Source organism: Salmo trutta, chromosome 9 (assembly GCF_901001165.1).
Source record: "Salmo trutta chromosome 9, fSalTru1.1, whole genome shotgun sequence".
NCBI lineage: Eukaryota > Metazoa > Chordata > Actinopteri > Salmoniformes > Salmonidae > Salmo > Salmo trutta.
The window spans coordinates 29,736,537-29,752,854 of record NC_042965.1 but is presented as its reverse complement, the minus strand read 5'-3'; the positions used below and the strand labels follow the sequence as shown (position 1 = coordinate 29,752,854).

Below are 16,318 nucleotides of genomic sequence, written 5' to 3'. Positions count from 1 at the left end.
AAGAAAGGAGACGTAGAGGCAAAGAATAAAATGGATTGCTCACACATGCTCAATTTAGACACCCGAGCAAATCGCCAGCCTGAAATGGTAATGCTACCTACTTTCTGTGAGAGGATAAAGTCAATCTTTCTGTTACCAAGGTAACTGCATTGAGATCCCCTTTCCTTGTACAGCCTATCCTTCTTTATGTGTGATTCCAGAGTGGCTCTGTGTGCTTGGCCATCATAGGGAACTGGAATACACAGGTTTCTGAGCCCAGCTCCGTTGAATCAAAAATCTGGGTGTACAGAGGAGGCATTGGCTGGGGGATAGGGCCAAAGTGCCTGGCTGCTTCCATTCAGAGTTCCATTGGGAGGATTATACTGAGGTGGATGGAGATGAATTCAGTGGGGTAGATAGATCTCACATTGTACGTCCCAAATGGCACCCTATTTAATTTTTTTTACATTTATTTAACTAGGCAAGTCCGTTAAGAACAAATTCTTATTTACAATGATGGCCTACACCGGCCAAACTCAGATGACGCTGGGCCAATTGTGCGCTGCCATATGGGACTCCCAATCACGGCCGGTTGTGATACAGCCTGGATTCGAACCAGGTTGCCTGTAGTGACGCCTCTAGCACTGAGATGCAGTCTTAGACCACTGCGCCACTTTCCCCATGTAGTGCACAAATATTGACCAGGGCCCTATGAGCACTTGTCAAAAGTAGTGCACTACATTAGGAAATAGCATGACATTTTGAACGGTACCACCTACACATTCATTGAGCTGTGCGTCGGTCCCCTTTCGTCCACCCTTGGCCTTCGACCAATGGTAAATCTCATTACTGGCCTAGTTAACACACTGGTTTAATCTATGCAGCACAGCCTCTTTCTGCCAGTCCTTCTAGGAGAGCAAGGCACTGACAGTACCCTCCTCCTTACCCCTACACTAAGGCACAGTAAGTCATCATTACTAACCTATATAGGATGTGTAACAGAGAGCACATGGAGTCATTTCATTAGTATTTATTTAACCAGGATAGTCCATTGAGTAACCCTTGCCACTGGTTTCCAGGGTGTAAAGTGAGAATCAAGTGAACAATAAACACTGCATGCTTGACTACACGCTAGCTAAGTGTTTCTGACATTTTGGAAGTGGAATGAGCCTTGATTTGTACAAGCACATCCCTCCATTGTGCTTCCAGAGGTGTCACCTGCCTGGGTTATGAGGGAGAGGACAAGATTTCAGACAGAATAGTTCAATGCCCCAGGAGTCACCTATCTGGAAAGCTCCCTCAGTGTTTGACTCTACCTGTCATTCCCTATTCTCTTTCACCGACACCTTTTCATCTGTGACATTTCACCCACCACCTCCCATCAAAAGACCTCCACAACCACAGACCGAGCCGATTGATGCTTGGCCCAGTTAGCCGACCAGGCCCTATGGCCTCTTCAGTTTAACCCCCTCACAGCCCTAGTTCAAAACCCAGCTAGCCCAGCCCAGCTCTGTAGCCTGTGGACCAATCCACTCTGCTGTGTGGATCCAGGTTTCCACTCTGTCTCGTACCACTTTAGGGCTAAAATCCTCCACACGCTGCTCTTCTTATTACTGGCTGTAAAATTCGTTATTTAAATGCTCTCCAGCTACGCAAAAGTGAAAATGCTTCCATCCACTTTACATGACACTGGCTCCTAGACTGAGATGTTCATTTCCCACTCACATTTCAAACTAAATCATGCAGTAACCATGATGACCATTCAGAAAGCACAGGAAAGCAGCAGACTGAGAACCCATTTGACATGTCCATGATGACGACAATGACTGTTAAAGAAATCTCTCTCGCGGCTGTGTTTAAGGCAGTATGGTCTGAAGAGGGCTTGGCGGGGCCATCTCTGTGTGTCTAGCAGACATTATACAGAGACAGATGGCTGAGTGAGAGGCTGGCATGAAGGCAGCAAAGGGCCTTAGACTTAGCTAGCATGAGACAGCCAGTCTCTTCGCACAGAAAGACAGACACGTAATCATCCCTACTTGGAAGAAAACAACTTAGGCTACACCATAGAAATAGAATCCAGGCTGTTTCTGTGGTCTACACACGTTCACCCAGATTAATCTAGCTGAAGTAGGGGACACTGACCCCAATTCACATGCTTTGCCTTGTGGGGAACCCCAGACTTATGACCATAAACCGAGATGGCAGATAAAATTAAGGTTTTGACTATGTGATGTAACAAAAGACTTAGCCAACTTGGCCCTAAGCAATGTCAGACATGACATACTGCTTTGTGAGAGCAGAGCGGGTGTCCGTCCCTCCCTGGGCCTGAGAGAGAGCATCTCGTGCATTATGCTCATCTCAATATCTGCAATACTGCTCGTGACAACATTTCACTGAGTCAACCTTTTAATTAAACATGGCACACCAGTCCAGCAGGGCCAGACGACCATTACAATGTTAAATGCCTCCGCCGCACTGCTCGCCTTCAAACTCAAGACAGGGAATTTCCTCCTGCTGCAGGATTTAAAATAGGGCCAATTGCTTTTGCCCTCTCATTTTGAGTGGTCTCTAATACTCACCAGGCAGTCGCCAACCCTGATCCCCCAATGACTCCCAGCTATTTATTCCCCCCCCCCCCCAACCAAATTTAAATTCTCCTTTTTCATTGGTAGACTTAAGGATAGAGGGAATTGGGGCAGTAGGGTAAACTCACTTCAATACTGAAGTAGCCTCGATCTACGTAGTCTCCGAGGAAGAGATAGCGCGTGTTGCTGGGCAAGCCACCAACTTCAAACAGCTTCATTAGGTCAAAGAACTGTCCGTGGACATCTCCACACACTGAGGACAAACAAACAACACTGTTAGGGAAGGAAACATAATAGGTTATTATCCTCTAATACAGGAGAGGCATGGTCCTATGACAATAGTTTGACAGTAATTTGGGAGAGTAGCCTCATTCAGTCTATGAAGTAGTCAACTATTCATGTAAAAATGTGAATTACAGGGAATAAATGTAGGTCTATATTAAATCAATATGTTTTCCTCCATTATTTCTCTGTAATACAAAAACATCTTGAATAACCCTGAAGGGAGTCAGAAGAAAAAGCCTTCAATAGAAAGATTAAAGTGTAATTCAGAGTCCAGCGTCCCATTGTGACATAGGTACATGGCTCTGAGACCACCATCCGAGGGGGAAGCACAGGCCAAACGCGCACCTCTCCACAATACTCTTCCTCTATTCATCTGGATGTGTTAACATTTGGAGAAATTGCCTGAGCCGTGCTGAGAATTTGAAAGGTATGAAAGTTAAAAGGTCCAATATTCTAACCTAGAGCACTGCTGTGTGTACACGTACACGTTTTGGACTCTGATATGTCCTGAAGCTGGATCAGGACGGTAAGGACAGCTGTGTGAAATAGAGCTCAGAACTATGGCCAGTAAAACGGGTCTACTCCACTCCAATACACCTTCTGTCAACAGATGCATTAAACAGCGGTGTGGCACCAGAGCATACTGCCCAGCCCAGTGCTGTGTTTACTCTGGGCCTGTTTGGGCACTATTCCATGGCACTGACTGTCTGTCCATCGGTCTGTCTGTCCGTCTGTCTAAGAGAGAGAGAGGTGCATGCATCATCCTCACTCAGCATGTCTAGGCCAGAGGAAGTAATCTAGCCTGGTGGAAGCAACCTGATCCCTGTGTTCTCACCATTCTATTTCACTTGATACGTGCAGTAAAACAGAATGGAGGAATCAGACTGGTTCCACCAGGCTACGAGAAGGCACTAATGTGTGTACTATTCAAATCCATAGAACGTATACGATGTAACCTAAATCCATAAGACCTGGGGTTTAAAACTAACTTCCTAAACCCGGATGTTGCTTTAGACAAATTCCAAAAGGTCAGGCTTCACAAGCTAAACACAACTAGACCTAATGACAGGCTAAATGTGACTATTTGCATAAGATCCGTTTGAAGTAGAGTTAGTGGAGGCTGGGTGAATGACAGCCATTGTAGCAGCAGGTAAGTTCCTCCTCAGATAAAGGGAGGGAATGTACTCAATTTTCTTTTTGCGTAAAACATTGAAAGGGTGCTTCAAGTCAACAGCCAGGCACATACACTGAGTGTACAAAACATTATAAACTTTCCATGCTCTTTCCATGACAGACTGACCAGGTGAAATCTATGATCCCTTATTGATGTCACCTGTTAAAATCGACTTCACTCAGTGTAGATGAAGACAGGTTAATAAAATACTTTTAAGCCTTGAGACATGGATTGTGTATGTGTGCAATTCAGGCCGCGCCTACACTTGACACTTGCATCTGACTTCTGTTATCAGAATACGGAGATTGCATTGAAAAGACAGGTCTAGAGGCACAAAAGTCACTTCGTGGTCTGATTGTGTTCAGATCTGGCTGACCATTTCAGGTGGTCAGGGGAGGCATTGTGTAGGGGCCTTCCGAGTGGCGTGGTGGTCTTAGGCACTGCATCGCAGTGCTAGCTGTGCCACTAGAGATTCTGGTTCAAATCCAGGCTCTGTCGCATCCGGCCGCGACCAGGAGACCCATGGGGCGGCGCACAATTGGCCAAGCGTTGTCCGGGTTAGGGGAGGGTTTGGCCGGCAGGGATGTGCTTGTCCCATTTGCACTCTAGTGACTCCTATGGCGGGCCGGGCGCAATGCACACTGACACGGTCACCAGGTGTATGGTGTTTCCTCCGACACATTGGTGGGGCTGGCTTCTGGGTTAAGCGGGCATTGTCTCAAGAAGCATTGCGGCTTGGCTGGGTTGACACACGGCTCTAAACCGCCGCCTCTCCCGAGTCCATATGGGAGTTGCAGCGATGAGACAAGACTAACTACCAATTACATAGCACGAAATTGGGGAGAAAAAGTGGTAAAAGTAAAACTAAATAAAAGGGGGGCATTGTGTGCGGATTTCTCAGTCTGGGCGCAATAAGTCCACCAAAAGCGCATACAGTGGGTGATGTCATCAGCACTCCTCCCAGAAGACTCCAGAAAACTTGTGTTTTGGGACCGGGAGGCACCTTTTCATTATAACGTTGGAGGAAATACGTTCCAAGTGTGTGAGGAAAGTGTTTGCTGGCCTCAAATGCTAGCCAGCTAGCTAAAATTTAGAAAAAAAATTAGTTATGTTAACCCGTTTTCAATCCCTTTAGCGTTGATTGCTAGCTAGCTACAGCCATCAGTTGGTGTTTTCATATTTTGCCTATTCCACTGTTTGTAGAATGCATATTGCACTGGAAAAGGTAATCCAGACACAATGTGGACACGTTAGACACATTTAAATGTAGGTGTAGATGCATTAAGGGTTTGGAATTCCATGATCAGAACTCTATGATCAGAATTCTAAAGCTGCATGAACAGTGAAGTCTAGACACGCCTCAGAGTGAATGGGCAAGACAAAAGATTTAAGTGCTTTGAACGGGGTATGGTAGTAGGTGCCAGACGCAAAGGTTTGAGTGTGTCAAGAACTGCAAAGCCGCTGGGTTTTTCACACGCAACAGTTTCCCCATGTGTATCAAGAACGGTCCACCCCTTAAAGGACATCCAGCCAACTTGACAACTGTGGGAAGCATTGGAGTCAACATGGGCCAGCATCCTTGTTGAACTCTTGACACCTTGTAGCCTATGCCCCAATGAATTGAGGCTGTTCTGAGGGCAAAATGGGGTGAAACTCAATATTAGGAAGGTGTTCCTAATGTTTTGTACACTCAGTGTACAGTAACAAAAAAGGTGACCAAGTTCCTTCTCTCCAACCTAATGCGCGTCTGTGTTTATATCGGAGGAGTTGTGCAGTAGAAACATTTCTGTCTCAAACAGATCAATAAAGTACTCTACTTCTCTTACCTGTGATGGGTGCCTCTACCTCCAGCATGCATTTCTCCTGTCGCAGAATGTTGGCTCCGTCGTTGATGATCCGGAGGGCCACTTCCTCCTCCAGCCGGCCCTCCTTCACCAGGTGGGTTCGGAGGGTCTCTGGGTTGGGCTTGCCATCCTCAAACAGCTCCTTCATAGACAGACGCTGCTGTGGAGGGTATGGCACAGCTGGACAGGGGAACAGAGGGCCAAACAGGTATTATGGATGAGTACCAAAAGGCATTACTATTTAGTACACTGCTTTTGACCAGGGCTTTGGTCATAAGTAGTGTACTACATAGGCTAAAGAATGCCATTTAGGATGGGACCCTGGTCAAAAGTAGTGCACTATAGGGAATAGTGTGCAATTTGGGATGCAACCTAGATCCACTTGCATTTAGATTCAATACTTAAATGAGTGCAGCAATCTACAATGCATTATGTCCACTATTAGTGTACTACAGATTGTATGTGGTTTGCCAGCACAAATGAATAATCTAGGCTTTAAGTTAGCCTAGAGAAATAGAATGAGAACCCAGATCTTAGGCAATGAAACAATATTAAGCCATCCAGTAATAATTTGAAACAAACTGATGGGAAGTGTTTCCCCATCTGCTTCCAGTGTCCACCCAGTCAATATACTAGTGCAGCGGACGGCAGCATCCCTGGTAGGCTAGTCAATCACTGTATCAAATGTCATTCCCACTGAGGTGTTATCAGGAGAGGTAGACATTTAGAGAGAGTGATGAACTTATGGTCACAAGAGGACTCTTATTGATGAAGAGGCTACGCTATAATAATGCAGCCATGCAAGGTCTCAGACGCCGAGCACCAATCCATCCCGGCTCACCTCACATGAACCGCCTAGCCTGGTCACTAATCTGTTCTACAGTCTCACAATCCCTTACAGAGTGCAAAAGGTTTCCATGGCATAAGACATTTGATAATGTTTTAGCTACTGGACTCTGTTGTCAAATGAAAAATAAAATGTTCCTCTTTTTTGTTCAGAAACTAGGCTAAATTGTGTAGCAAGTAGCTACGCAGGCAAGCAATTAGAAAATATGACAATTGTTGTTTTTAGTTGTAGGTTATAATATAGACTTGGTGTGGAATGGATGGGTTGGCAGTTGGATTACATGGGGCAACAACCTCCAATCGTTAAACAGGAAAGGACTGTTCCAATGCAAATCAGCAGACAGACCGATAGGATGAGGCATTTAGCATCTGAATAATGAGGCAGGCCATATCCAGTTTGGCAGGTAGGGCCTAGCCTTCCCTCTGTCCTGGTTTGAAAGATTAGGTAAATTGACCTATAACCTTTCACAGAGCTACACAGTAACTGTCTTCTACTACAAGAACACTGGTCTTTGTTTTCTAAAGAAGCCCAGCAATGCCAAACTAATCAAACTGTCATTAAAAAAAACATCCATATCATGGTCACTTCAGGTGTCAAACTCATTCCACGGTGGGCCAAGAGTCTGCGGGTTTTCGCTCCTCCCTTGTACTTGATCGATGAATATAAGGCACTACTTAGTAAGGAACTGCCCACACCTGTTTGTCTAGAGCTTAATTGAAAGAAAGAACCCAAAACCCCCAGACAATAGGACCTCCATGGAAAGAGTTGATGCCTGAGAAGAGTCTCCACATGGCTCTGCTTATAACACTTTACAGAACATCAAGGATGATCATGAAAGCGACATAAACCAGAGGCTGGAATATGAGTGAGCTCTAATTAGCTTTTGTGTGGGTGTGTTTAATCAGCTCGATGGCACCTGACTGTGCAGAGGAACAGAGGTAGCCTAATGCATTATAACCTACTACCATTCATCTCAGGCTTCCAGGAGGTTGGCGCTGGTCTGGCGAGATGAGTGGGGAGGTTGACTTGTGCGATGTGCCGGCAGCAGAATCAATTGATAATATTTTCTGTCTGAGACAAACACCGTTTGTCATGCTGAAACAAATTACCATGCTTCTTTTCTTCACCAGCGTCATTGACATCATTGAGGGATGTTAACGTTAACAGTTAATCGGTTAGCTGCCGGAAATACATTTGACAGGTTATGCTTATCAGTCTAAAGGTTAATTTGCATGATTTAGTGGAATTAAATTGACACGTGCATTTTTAGGTAGACGCTACGCATCTTATTTAAATCACATGCACACAGGATATAAATCTACGTTTGAGGAGCGGAATATTACCTGTCGGACATCGCAAAAGCTGCAGCTCCTGGAGTGAAGTGTTCTTATAAGCCAAATCACTGTGCAACAATTCAAAATGCAATCGCGAGTTTATGGCCACGATTAACCTCTACGGGCTAGGGGGCAGCATTGAGAATTTTGGAAAAAATATGTGCCAATTTTTAACTGCCTCCTACACCAACTCAGAAGCTAGAATATGCATATTATTGTTCAGCTTTGGATAGAAAACACCCTAAAGTTTCTAAAACTGTTTGAATGGTGTCTGTGAGTATAACAGAACTCCTATGGCAGGCAAAAACCTGAGAAGGTTTCATGCAGGAAGTACCCTGTCTGACAAGGTGTTGTTGTTCTTGCTTCTGTTTATTGAAGAGTCAGGATCTTAGCTGTAACGTGACAATTCCTAGGGCTCCAATAGGCTCTCAGAACCCGGGAAAAACCTGAACGATGACGAGGCAGCCTCAGGCTGAAACACAGAATCCCCTTTTCCAAGTGTCGCATCAGAGGACAATAGAATTAGGCGCGTGCGCGATTCGACCCCGTGGAGTATTTACCTTCGGCTGTTTAGCTAATTGCAGATTCCCGGTCGGAATATTATCGCTTTTCTACGAGATAAATTGCATAAAAATTGATTTTAAACAGCGGTTGACATGCTTCGAAGTACGGTAATGGTATATTTAGAAATTTTTTGTCACATTCTGCGCCATGCGCACGACCGTGATTTAGCATTCTGATAGTGTCTAGAACGCACGAACAAAACGCCGCTGTTTGGATATAACGATGGATTATTTGGGACCAAACCTACATTTGTTATTGAAGTAGAAGTCCTGGGAGTGCATTCTGACGAAGAACAGGAAAGGTAAGACCATTTTTCTTATAGGAAATGTGATTTTGGTGAAGGCTAAACTTGCCGGGTGTCTAAATAGCTAGCCCGTGATGGCTGGGCTATGTACTTAGAATATTGCAAAATGTGCTTCATGCGAAAAGCTATTTTAAAAATAGGACATATCGAGTGCATAGAGGAGTAATGTATCTATAATTCTTAAAATAATTGTTATGCTTTTTGTGAACGTTTATCGTGAGTAATTTAGCAAATTGTTAGTAAATTCCCCGGAAGTTTGCGGGGGGTATGCTTTTTCTGAACGTCACATGCTAATGTAAAAAGCTGGTTTTTGATATAAATATGAACTTGATTGAACAGACATGCATGTATTGTATAACATAATGTCCTAGGGGTGTCATCTGATGAAGATCATAAAAGGTTAGTGCTGCATTTAGCTGTGGTTTGGGTTTTTGTGACATTATATGCTAGCTTGAAAAATGGGTGTCTGATTATTTCTGGCTGGGCACTCTCCTGACAATCTAATGTTTTGCTTTCGTTGTAAAGCCTTTTTGAAATCGGACAGTGTGGTTAGATTAACGAGAGTCTTGTCTTTAAATAGCTGTAAAATAGTCATATGTTTGAGAAATTGAAGTAATAGTATTTCAAACATTTTAAAAATCGCGCCACTGGATTCAACTGGCTGTTACGTAGGTGGGACGAATTCGTCCCGCCGGTCCCATAGAGGTTAAAAAGAGGATTCCAGCTTTCTATGGCAACATTTTTATTTCTCAACTACTAATTGAAAGGTGTCCTCCATTAGAGTGCATAGGCAAAACGGTAGGACTATAAGTGTGTCAGCACCTTGTAATCTAAACTGGAGGCAGTATGCATTTTGAAAACATATAGCCTCCTTAATCGTTTGAAACCTGAATGTTTTAGTTCATATTATGAGGCATGTCTTAAAGTAGCCTAGCCAAAATCCAACTATAAAAAACAACCTTAATATCGAGCCCTGGAGGGAATTATTTTAAAGACGAAGTATTCGGTTGCAATTGTAATATTGTATAGGCTACCAAGGGTGGCCAACCATCCTCCAAGAGAGCCTTAAAGGGGCAGTGTTGTATTTAGAGACAGGCTTGAATATGAAAGACAATAGGCAGAGTAGTCTACATTCTTTTCTGATTCTCTATGGTAAAAAAAAACTGTTCTGTTTAACTAGTTAAAAAGGTTAAATAAATAAATCTAGGCTAAAAAAATACAATAAATAAAACAAAATGTTCCTTGCGTACAAAAAAATACAATAAATAAAAATGTTCCTTGCGTACAATCAGGGTTGCAAAAGGTCTGAATTTGGGAAATTTTTACTTAAAATCATCAAAAAAGTTGGTTAAATAAAAAATAAGCTATTATTTAACTAGTCAGTTAAGAACAAATTCTTATTTACAACGACAGCCTAGGAACAGTGGGTTAACTGCCTTGTTCAGGGGCAGAACGACAGATTTCTACCTTGTCAGCTCAGGGATTCGATCTAGCAACCTTTTGGTTACTGGCCCAACGCTCTAACCACTAGGCTACCTGCCGCCCCAAAAGTGAACCTTTTTTGTGGGATACACAAGGCAATTCTAGGTCTTGTGGCATATTTTGGTTAAAATATCCCCAATTCAATGGAATTGCAACCCTCTACATGCACAGTGCACTTCCATCACATGTGCAGATGATTCTCAAGATCTTGCACACCAATGAGATGCTATTGAGCCCATACTACTACAGTCTGAGCCAAAGACTACATGCTTTCTGGTAAGTTTTGATTACAATACTGGGTGGGATGAATATATTTTATGACATACACAATTTTTTGTTAACTAGTAAACAGCAGCCTACAGCAAAGTGTGTTAAAAAATTGTGTCTATCCCTGTTTTCATATCAACATTATTTATTTGTCCAGAAGCCAAAGGCACAATCATAGTCATAATAACAACACATTGTAAGTTTCAACCTGAGATTTTCATTGGTCACACAAGGAACCGCTTGCATCAGGAGCCCTTTTAAGAATGTTTTACATTGGCTGCTTCATTACAGGAGTTGCATGTTCATGGCTGTGAGATGATAGGCTTGCTATTTTTGCATTTTTCAATTAAGCTCTTAATGAAAAACTTGTGTTCGGTATATGATGCTCTGTTGGTCACATCATTTTACTGTTTGGAACAAATTTTACAGTTTGTTAACCGGTTAATGAGAGTCGGTTAGTTGACCGAAATGTGCATCCTTATTTTGGAGCAACCATCAGTCAAACGCAAGTCCAACCTATTCACGCACTACTTATGACCAGAACCTTATACTCTGCAGCCTTGTTTTGGTGTGCAGCGAAAACGTGATGGGCTTGCATAGGATCGGACGGCCAGTCTGCAGTAGGATTGCTACAGCAGCACACACAGTGAACTCCAACTCACCCTATGATCAGGACAAGCTGTCATGCTCTGACAAGTGTGGTATAAATAAACGTAAGCGCTCCTGGGCCTACGAGGCAGGACGCGAAAGGAACTGTAAGCTGGGTACGAGCGTTAAGAAGAGATTAGGGAAAAGCCTCTATTAGCCTATTATTACAGGGTCAGAGTCTGTTTATTTGGTAGCCTAGCAAGCTAGCCCCACTGGAGGCAAGACCCTGGCCCCAAGGATCCAAGAAAATATGGATGGATGGATGGATACTCGGTGAGGGGCAAAGGCAGGCAGTGGCAACCATATGTCAAGGGCTAGGCCTACTGGCCAGATATAGGGATCAACACCACCATCTCAGTGAAACTGACTGGAGCAAGGCAGTTGGAACAAACGTCGCATAGATCAGTCATGTATTCTAGGGTCACCCGCGCATGATCTCAGTCTGCAGTAGTGGTGAAAGTCAAACTGCTACTGGTCAGGAGGACCAGGACTTTGGAAACAAAATGATAGGTTAAGATAGACATACACTAGGCTTGGGCAATATACAGTTTATACCAGGATATCATTTTCAATACCGTTAAATTACACATTGCAGGAGCTGCGTGGTACACTACTGCTTATAACTATAAGAATTCGAAGATGTCAAATAAATGATATCCAGCTCAGGGCTCCAGCTATGCATTTGGTTTGCTAACTTGCTAACTAAGTGGTTAGATGTCAAGATCAAGCTTCTTGGTTACAGCAGAGACAATCAATCCCCTCCTGGATCAAGATCCCTGTTGCCCAAATTGTTATGTGAGTAACAAAATAAATACATATTTTGTATTTGGGGGAAGGGGCTATAGCGCCCCTACTGTGCACTTCCGGTAATACCATATACCTGGTATGGTACAGAAACTGTATGACAGTATACAAATCTGGACACCCCCCAACCCTAACAGTACACTGTAAATTCATCTTTCCTTCAGATTAATTTACTAATTAGCATGGATGTTCAATAGCCTCTGCTTCATAACAAACGAGTCTTGAATCTAATGAAGTAGGCCTACATCTTAACCAAACAAACAATATTTATTTAATTCTCAGTGTTTCCCCTAGGATTTCTTTTCAGCCGCAGCGGCAGTTGGGGGGGATTGGATCTTCCTGTGGAATATGAATACATCAACTACAAGAACAACAAAAAAGTATTGTGGTAGCAATGATTTAGCAGCCGCGGTGCACCGCTGCTAAATGCATATAGTGGAAACACTGAATTCTGATAAACTTGTTTCAGATTTGGTCTGTCTATTATAGTCTGTCTGTCTATTATATAATCAAATACTCACAAAAGGGGGCAATGGCACACTGAATGATTAGGCTACAGAATCAGGGCAGTGGATGTGGCCCAGGGTGCTGTGGGAAGGTCCCTCCCATCCAAATTGCCCTAATCACTGAATGCCTGTTCCAAATGAATTAATTACAGAGTTGTGGTCATCTCTGGCACTTAGTCAGTGACATCACATGCTCTGCACTGCACAGGACCCAACTGGGCCGCTCCCGTTCAGACAAGAACGCTTGCCAAGGCTACACTCAGTTTTTAATTACCCATACCAAATGATTGATTTGAGGCTCCCCATAATTCACACGAATGAAGTGGAGTGCAAAATATGAACTCACCAATAAAGAAAGAATTATGAATATCTCTGCTTTTCCATCTGGGCTACAATTGTGATACAAGTAGAGCACTTGCACAACATCCCATCTCTTCAACAATGTAGGCTATCCAAAGTGTCAGTTTCAGTAACTTTTAAGTCATATCTAGCAGTGAGTGAGATCAATCGTGTGGATAGTACCACCAGCAGAGGAGTAGCAGTATCATCCTACTCACCAGGTCTCTCCTGAGCCCTGGTACAGTTAAACTGCCAGGTTGGGACCCCCACTGCTTCTGGCTGGCTGTACGAACAAACCGATTTTTCTTCCACTCTTCCTCCCACCCGCTACTCTCTCACACCCTGTGGTAGCTAGACCATGTTGTACACGTCACTGGGGAGATTCTTTCCGCAATTAACTCACCCTCTCCCTACTAGCAGACATGCATACAAATTGCAATCCCCTGCCAGGGCATTCTCTTGCTGCAGACCCAGCACTCTCCCCGAATGGGTTGGTAGCGCTGGGTTGATAGAGGGGGTCTCCCCGGGAGCTGGCTCGGGTTCGGCTGAAGAGACCGGTTCAGGCCAGGCAGTGCTAACGAGGTTCTGCTTGCCCAGGGAGCCACAACAGCAGAGTGCAGGAATCCCCCTTGTCAGCCTAATCACAGAAATAGCAAACCTCTCACAGCACACTCTCCCTTAGTCACGCTTGTGTGACACACTGCACACAGTCACTCAATTCCTCATGATGAGAAATTACAGGCCTATCTAGACCGCCCCACTGAAACCTGCCTAATGATGACACCCTGCATCACATTCCTTGACCACAGACTGAGTCAGTAGACATGGGAAAAAGTGTCTGTCTGCAACCACAAAGCTATGTCCAGGTGATTTAGAGTAGTTTCTTAAACTTTGGGTCGGGACCCAAAGTTGGCCCTGTGAATGTGAGAGGTGGGTCACGAGTTATGAGAATACATTTATAATCACACACCATTTATTATTAATTTGGGTTGTTGGAAGACAATTTAGGTCACAGGCCGACAGTCAATTTCACATTTTGGGTCTCGATCTGAAAAAGTTTAAATAACCCTGATTTAGAGCCAACGTCACAGGGGCCCCCTGAGTCCTGGTCACAAGCTTCATGGCAGGGCTGCTATAAACCTGGTCCTAAAAATTACCACCACAAGTGTAACCCCATCACAGAGTAATTGGTGACTGTCACAAAAACAAGCATTTTGTTTTTTGGATTAGGACGTCACATCCCTGGTTATACACATTAGAAAAGCTAGTTAGCTAGACAACTTATGACAAACTAACTTTTTTGATTGCGAGTAACATTAATTGTCTCTCTGTCCATTCTGTATATGTCGTGCCTGTTGACTACCTAACGTTAGCTAGCCAACTGTCTAACCCATGGACTGTTAAATTGAAGTCTAACTAGCTAGCTCCTGCAAAATCAACTCACCTTTTACGAGCCGCTCAGTTGTAGATTGTTTTTCTCCGGCTTTCTCTTTGTCTTTTCCAGACATGATTGTTTCGCCTTGCCTCAAAACTCAGGACCAAGCTCGATGACCTAGCTAGCTAGCTTCTAGCACTAGCTAGCTGCTTTCACTGTTTTGACGTTATGTTGAGACTGAAGAGAGACTGGCTTTATTTCCGAAAAGACTGATTTGATTAGCTACAGTAGCTAGCTAGCTATGCTCGATTGCTAACAAGCTAGCTAGCTAGTCCGTGTCAGAATGTCACAAACTGAAGTGGACCATCAACACCGGGACTGCTTGTTCCGCGTATCAAAAGTCTTTAATATTTTGTGGAAAATCCGATTTTCCACTTTAAGAGTTTAAGAGCAAACTAGCTAACTAACTGTTAGCTGGCTAACTAACGTTAACGTTAGATGTCTATCAGATTGACAAATCACTAGCTATCAAGCCATTTGAACGTTATTCAGACATCGCATCAAATGGCTTGGATTACTTAGATTTTATGAATGAGTAACTAATCTATCGCTTTCAAATCTGCGTTTCCTCGTGGTTATTGAGCCCTGTTCCAGGTATAACTAGCGTTCTGGTCGTAACCCAACGGATTAAACTCTAGCTAATCTGACAGCCCACACAGACAGGGCGCGTTCGAGCAGACCATTTTTGTCAAATCGATGCGCCTTCTTCTTTAAATTTGTGTTGGCCGATCGCAATCGAGAAGTGCTTACACCGCCACCTACTGTACTGGCGTGTGATGCCGGTCACGACCTGCCTATTAATTGATTTTGTCTTGCCTTGTTTCCACCTACTGTTCGGGAGTATGAATTCATTACACTTTGTGACACAAAAAGGGAAGGGCAAAAGGACGGACAAAAGGGAAGAAAATTGCCTACCAACTAACCCTACATCCATTAAAACCACACCACTATGCCACTACTTGGCCCTATCTGATCCTAAACCAGGCTGGCATCCTGGGAGCAGTGGTGTAAAAAGTACCCAATTCTCATACAAGAGTAACAGATAGCTTAATAGAAAATGATTCAAGTAAACATCACACAGTAAAAGTCTACTTAAGTCTAAAAGTATTTGGCTTTAAATATACTTACATATCAAAAGTAAATGTAATTGCTAAAATATACTTGAGTATCAAAAGTATGAAGCATTTCACATTCCTTATATTAAGCAAACCAGATGGCACAATTTTCATGTTGTTGTAAAATTAACAGATAGCCAGAGGCACACTCCAACGCTCAGACATAATTTACAAATTAAGCATTTGTGTTTAGTGAGTCCGCCAGATCAGACGCAGTAGAGATGACCTGAAATGTTCTCTTAATAAGTGTGTGAATTGGACCATTTTCATGTCCTGCTAAGCATTCAAAATGTAACGAGTACTTTTGGGTGTCAGGGAAAATGTATGGAGTAAAAGTACATTTTCTTTAGGAATGTAGTTTAGTAAAAGTTGTCAAAAATATAAATAGTAAAATACAGATACCACAAAAAGAGAACTTAAGTCAAAATACTTTGACGTCCTACTTAAGTACTTTACACCACTGTAAACAAGTATATTTTAAGAACAAAAAATAACATTATTAACCGGTTCTCAAGATTTTAAAATAACAGTTCTGTTCCGGAACACTAGAGATAACTTTCGTTGCTGGTTCTGTTGCCATTCCTCCAAAAATGTGGTTTTCTGTTCTGTACCCTGACCCGGTCATGATGTAGCTATAACGTAATGCATACATCTGCACATCACTTGGGGTACAAAATATGTAAAATGTAAAAATTAGTTTCATCATAAATGAGAAGTCTACAATGAATTCAAAGCAGTGTAGATAGTTCCTAAATCAAGTGTCCTGTTGCACTGACATTGATTGTTGTAACATTTTTTTGTATTGA

General features: G+C 43.2%; 1 protein-coding gene across 2 annotated transcripts in view; it reads right to left on the bottom strand.

The window, feature by feature from the left end:
- ppp3cca (protein phosphatase 3, catalytic subunit, gamma isozyme, a) overlaps positions 1 to 15,378 on the bottom strand; it is a 44,034-nt gene extending 28,656 nt beyond the window's left edge. For both annotated transcript variants that reach the window (XM_029763403.1, XM_029763404.1), the window contains exons 1-3: positions 14,407 to 15,378; positions 5,850 to 6,047; positions 2,693 to 2,817 (exon numbers count right to left, since the gene is read on the bottom strand). In XM_029763403.1, the coding sequence (XP_029619263.1) occupies positions 2,693 to 2,817; positions 5,850 to 6,047; positions 14,407 to 14,470 (387 nt within the window). In that variant the 5' untranslated portion in view covers positions 14,471 to 15,378. The remainder of the gene's footprint in view (positions 1 to 2,692; positions 2,818 to 5,849; positions 6,048 to 14,406) is intronic.
- Positions 15,379 to 16,318: the final 940 nt, after the last annotated feature.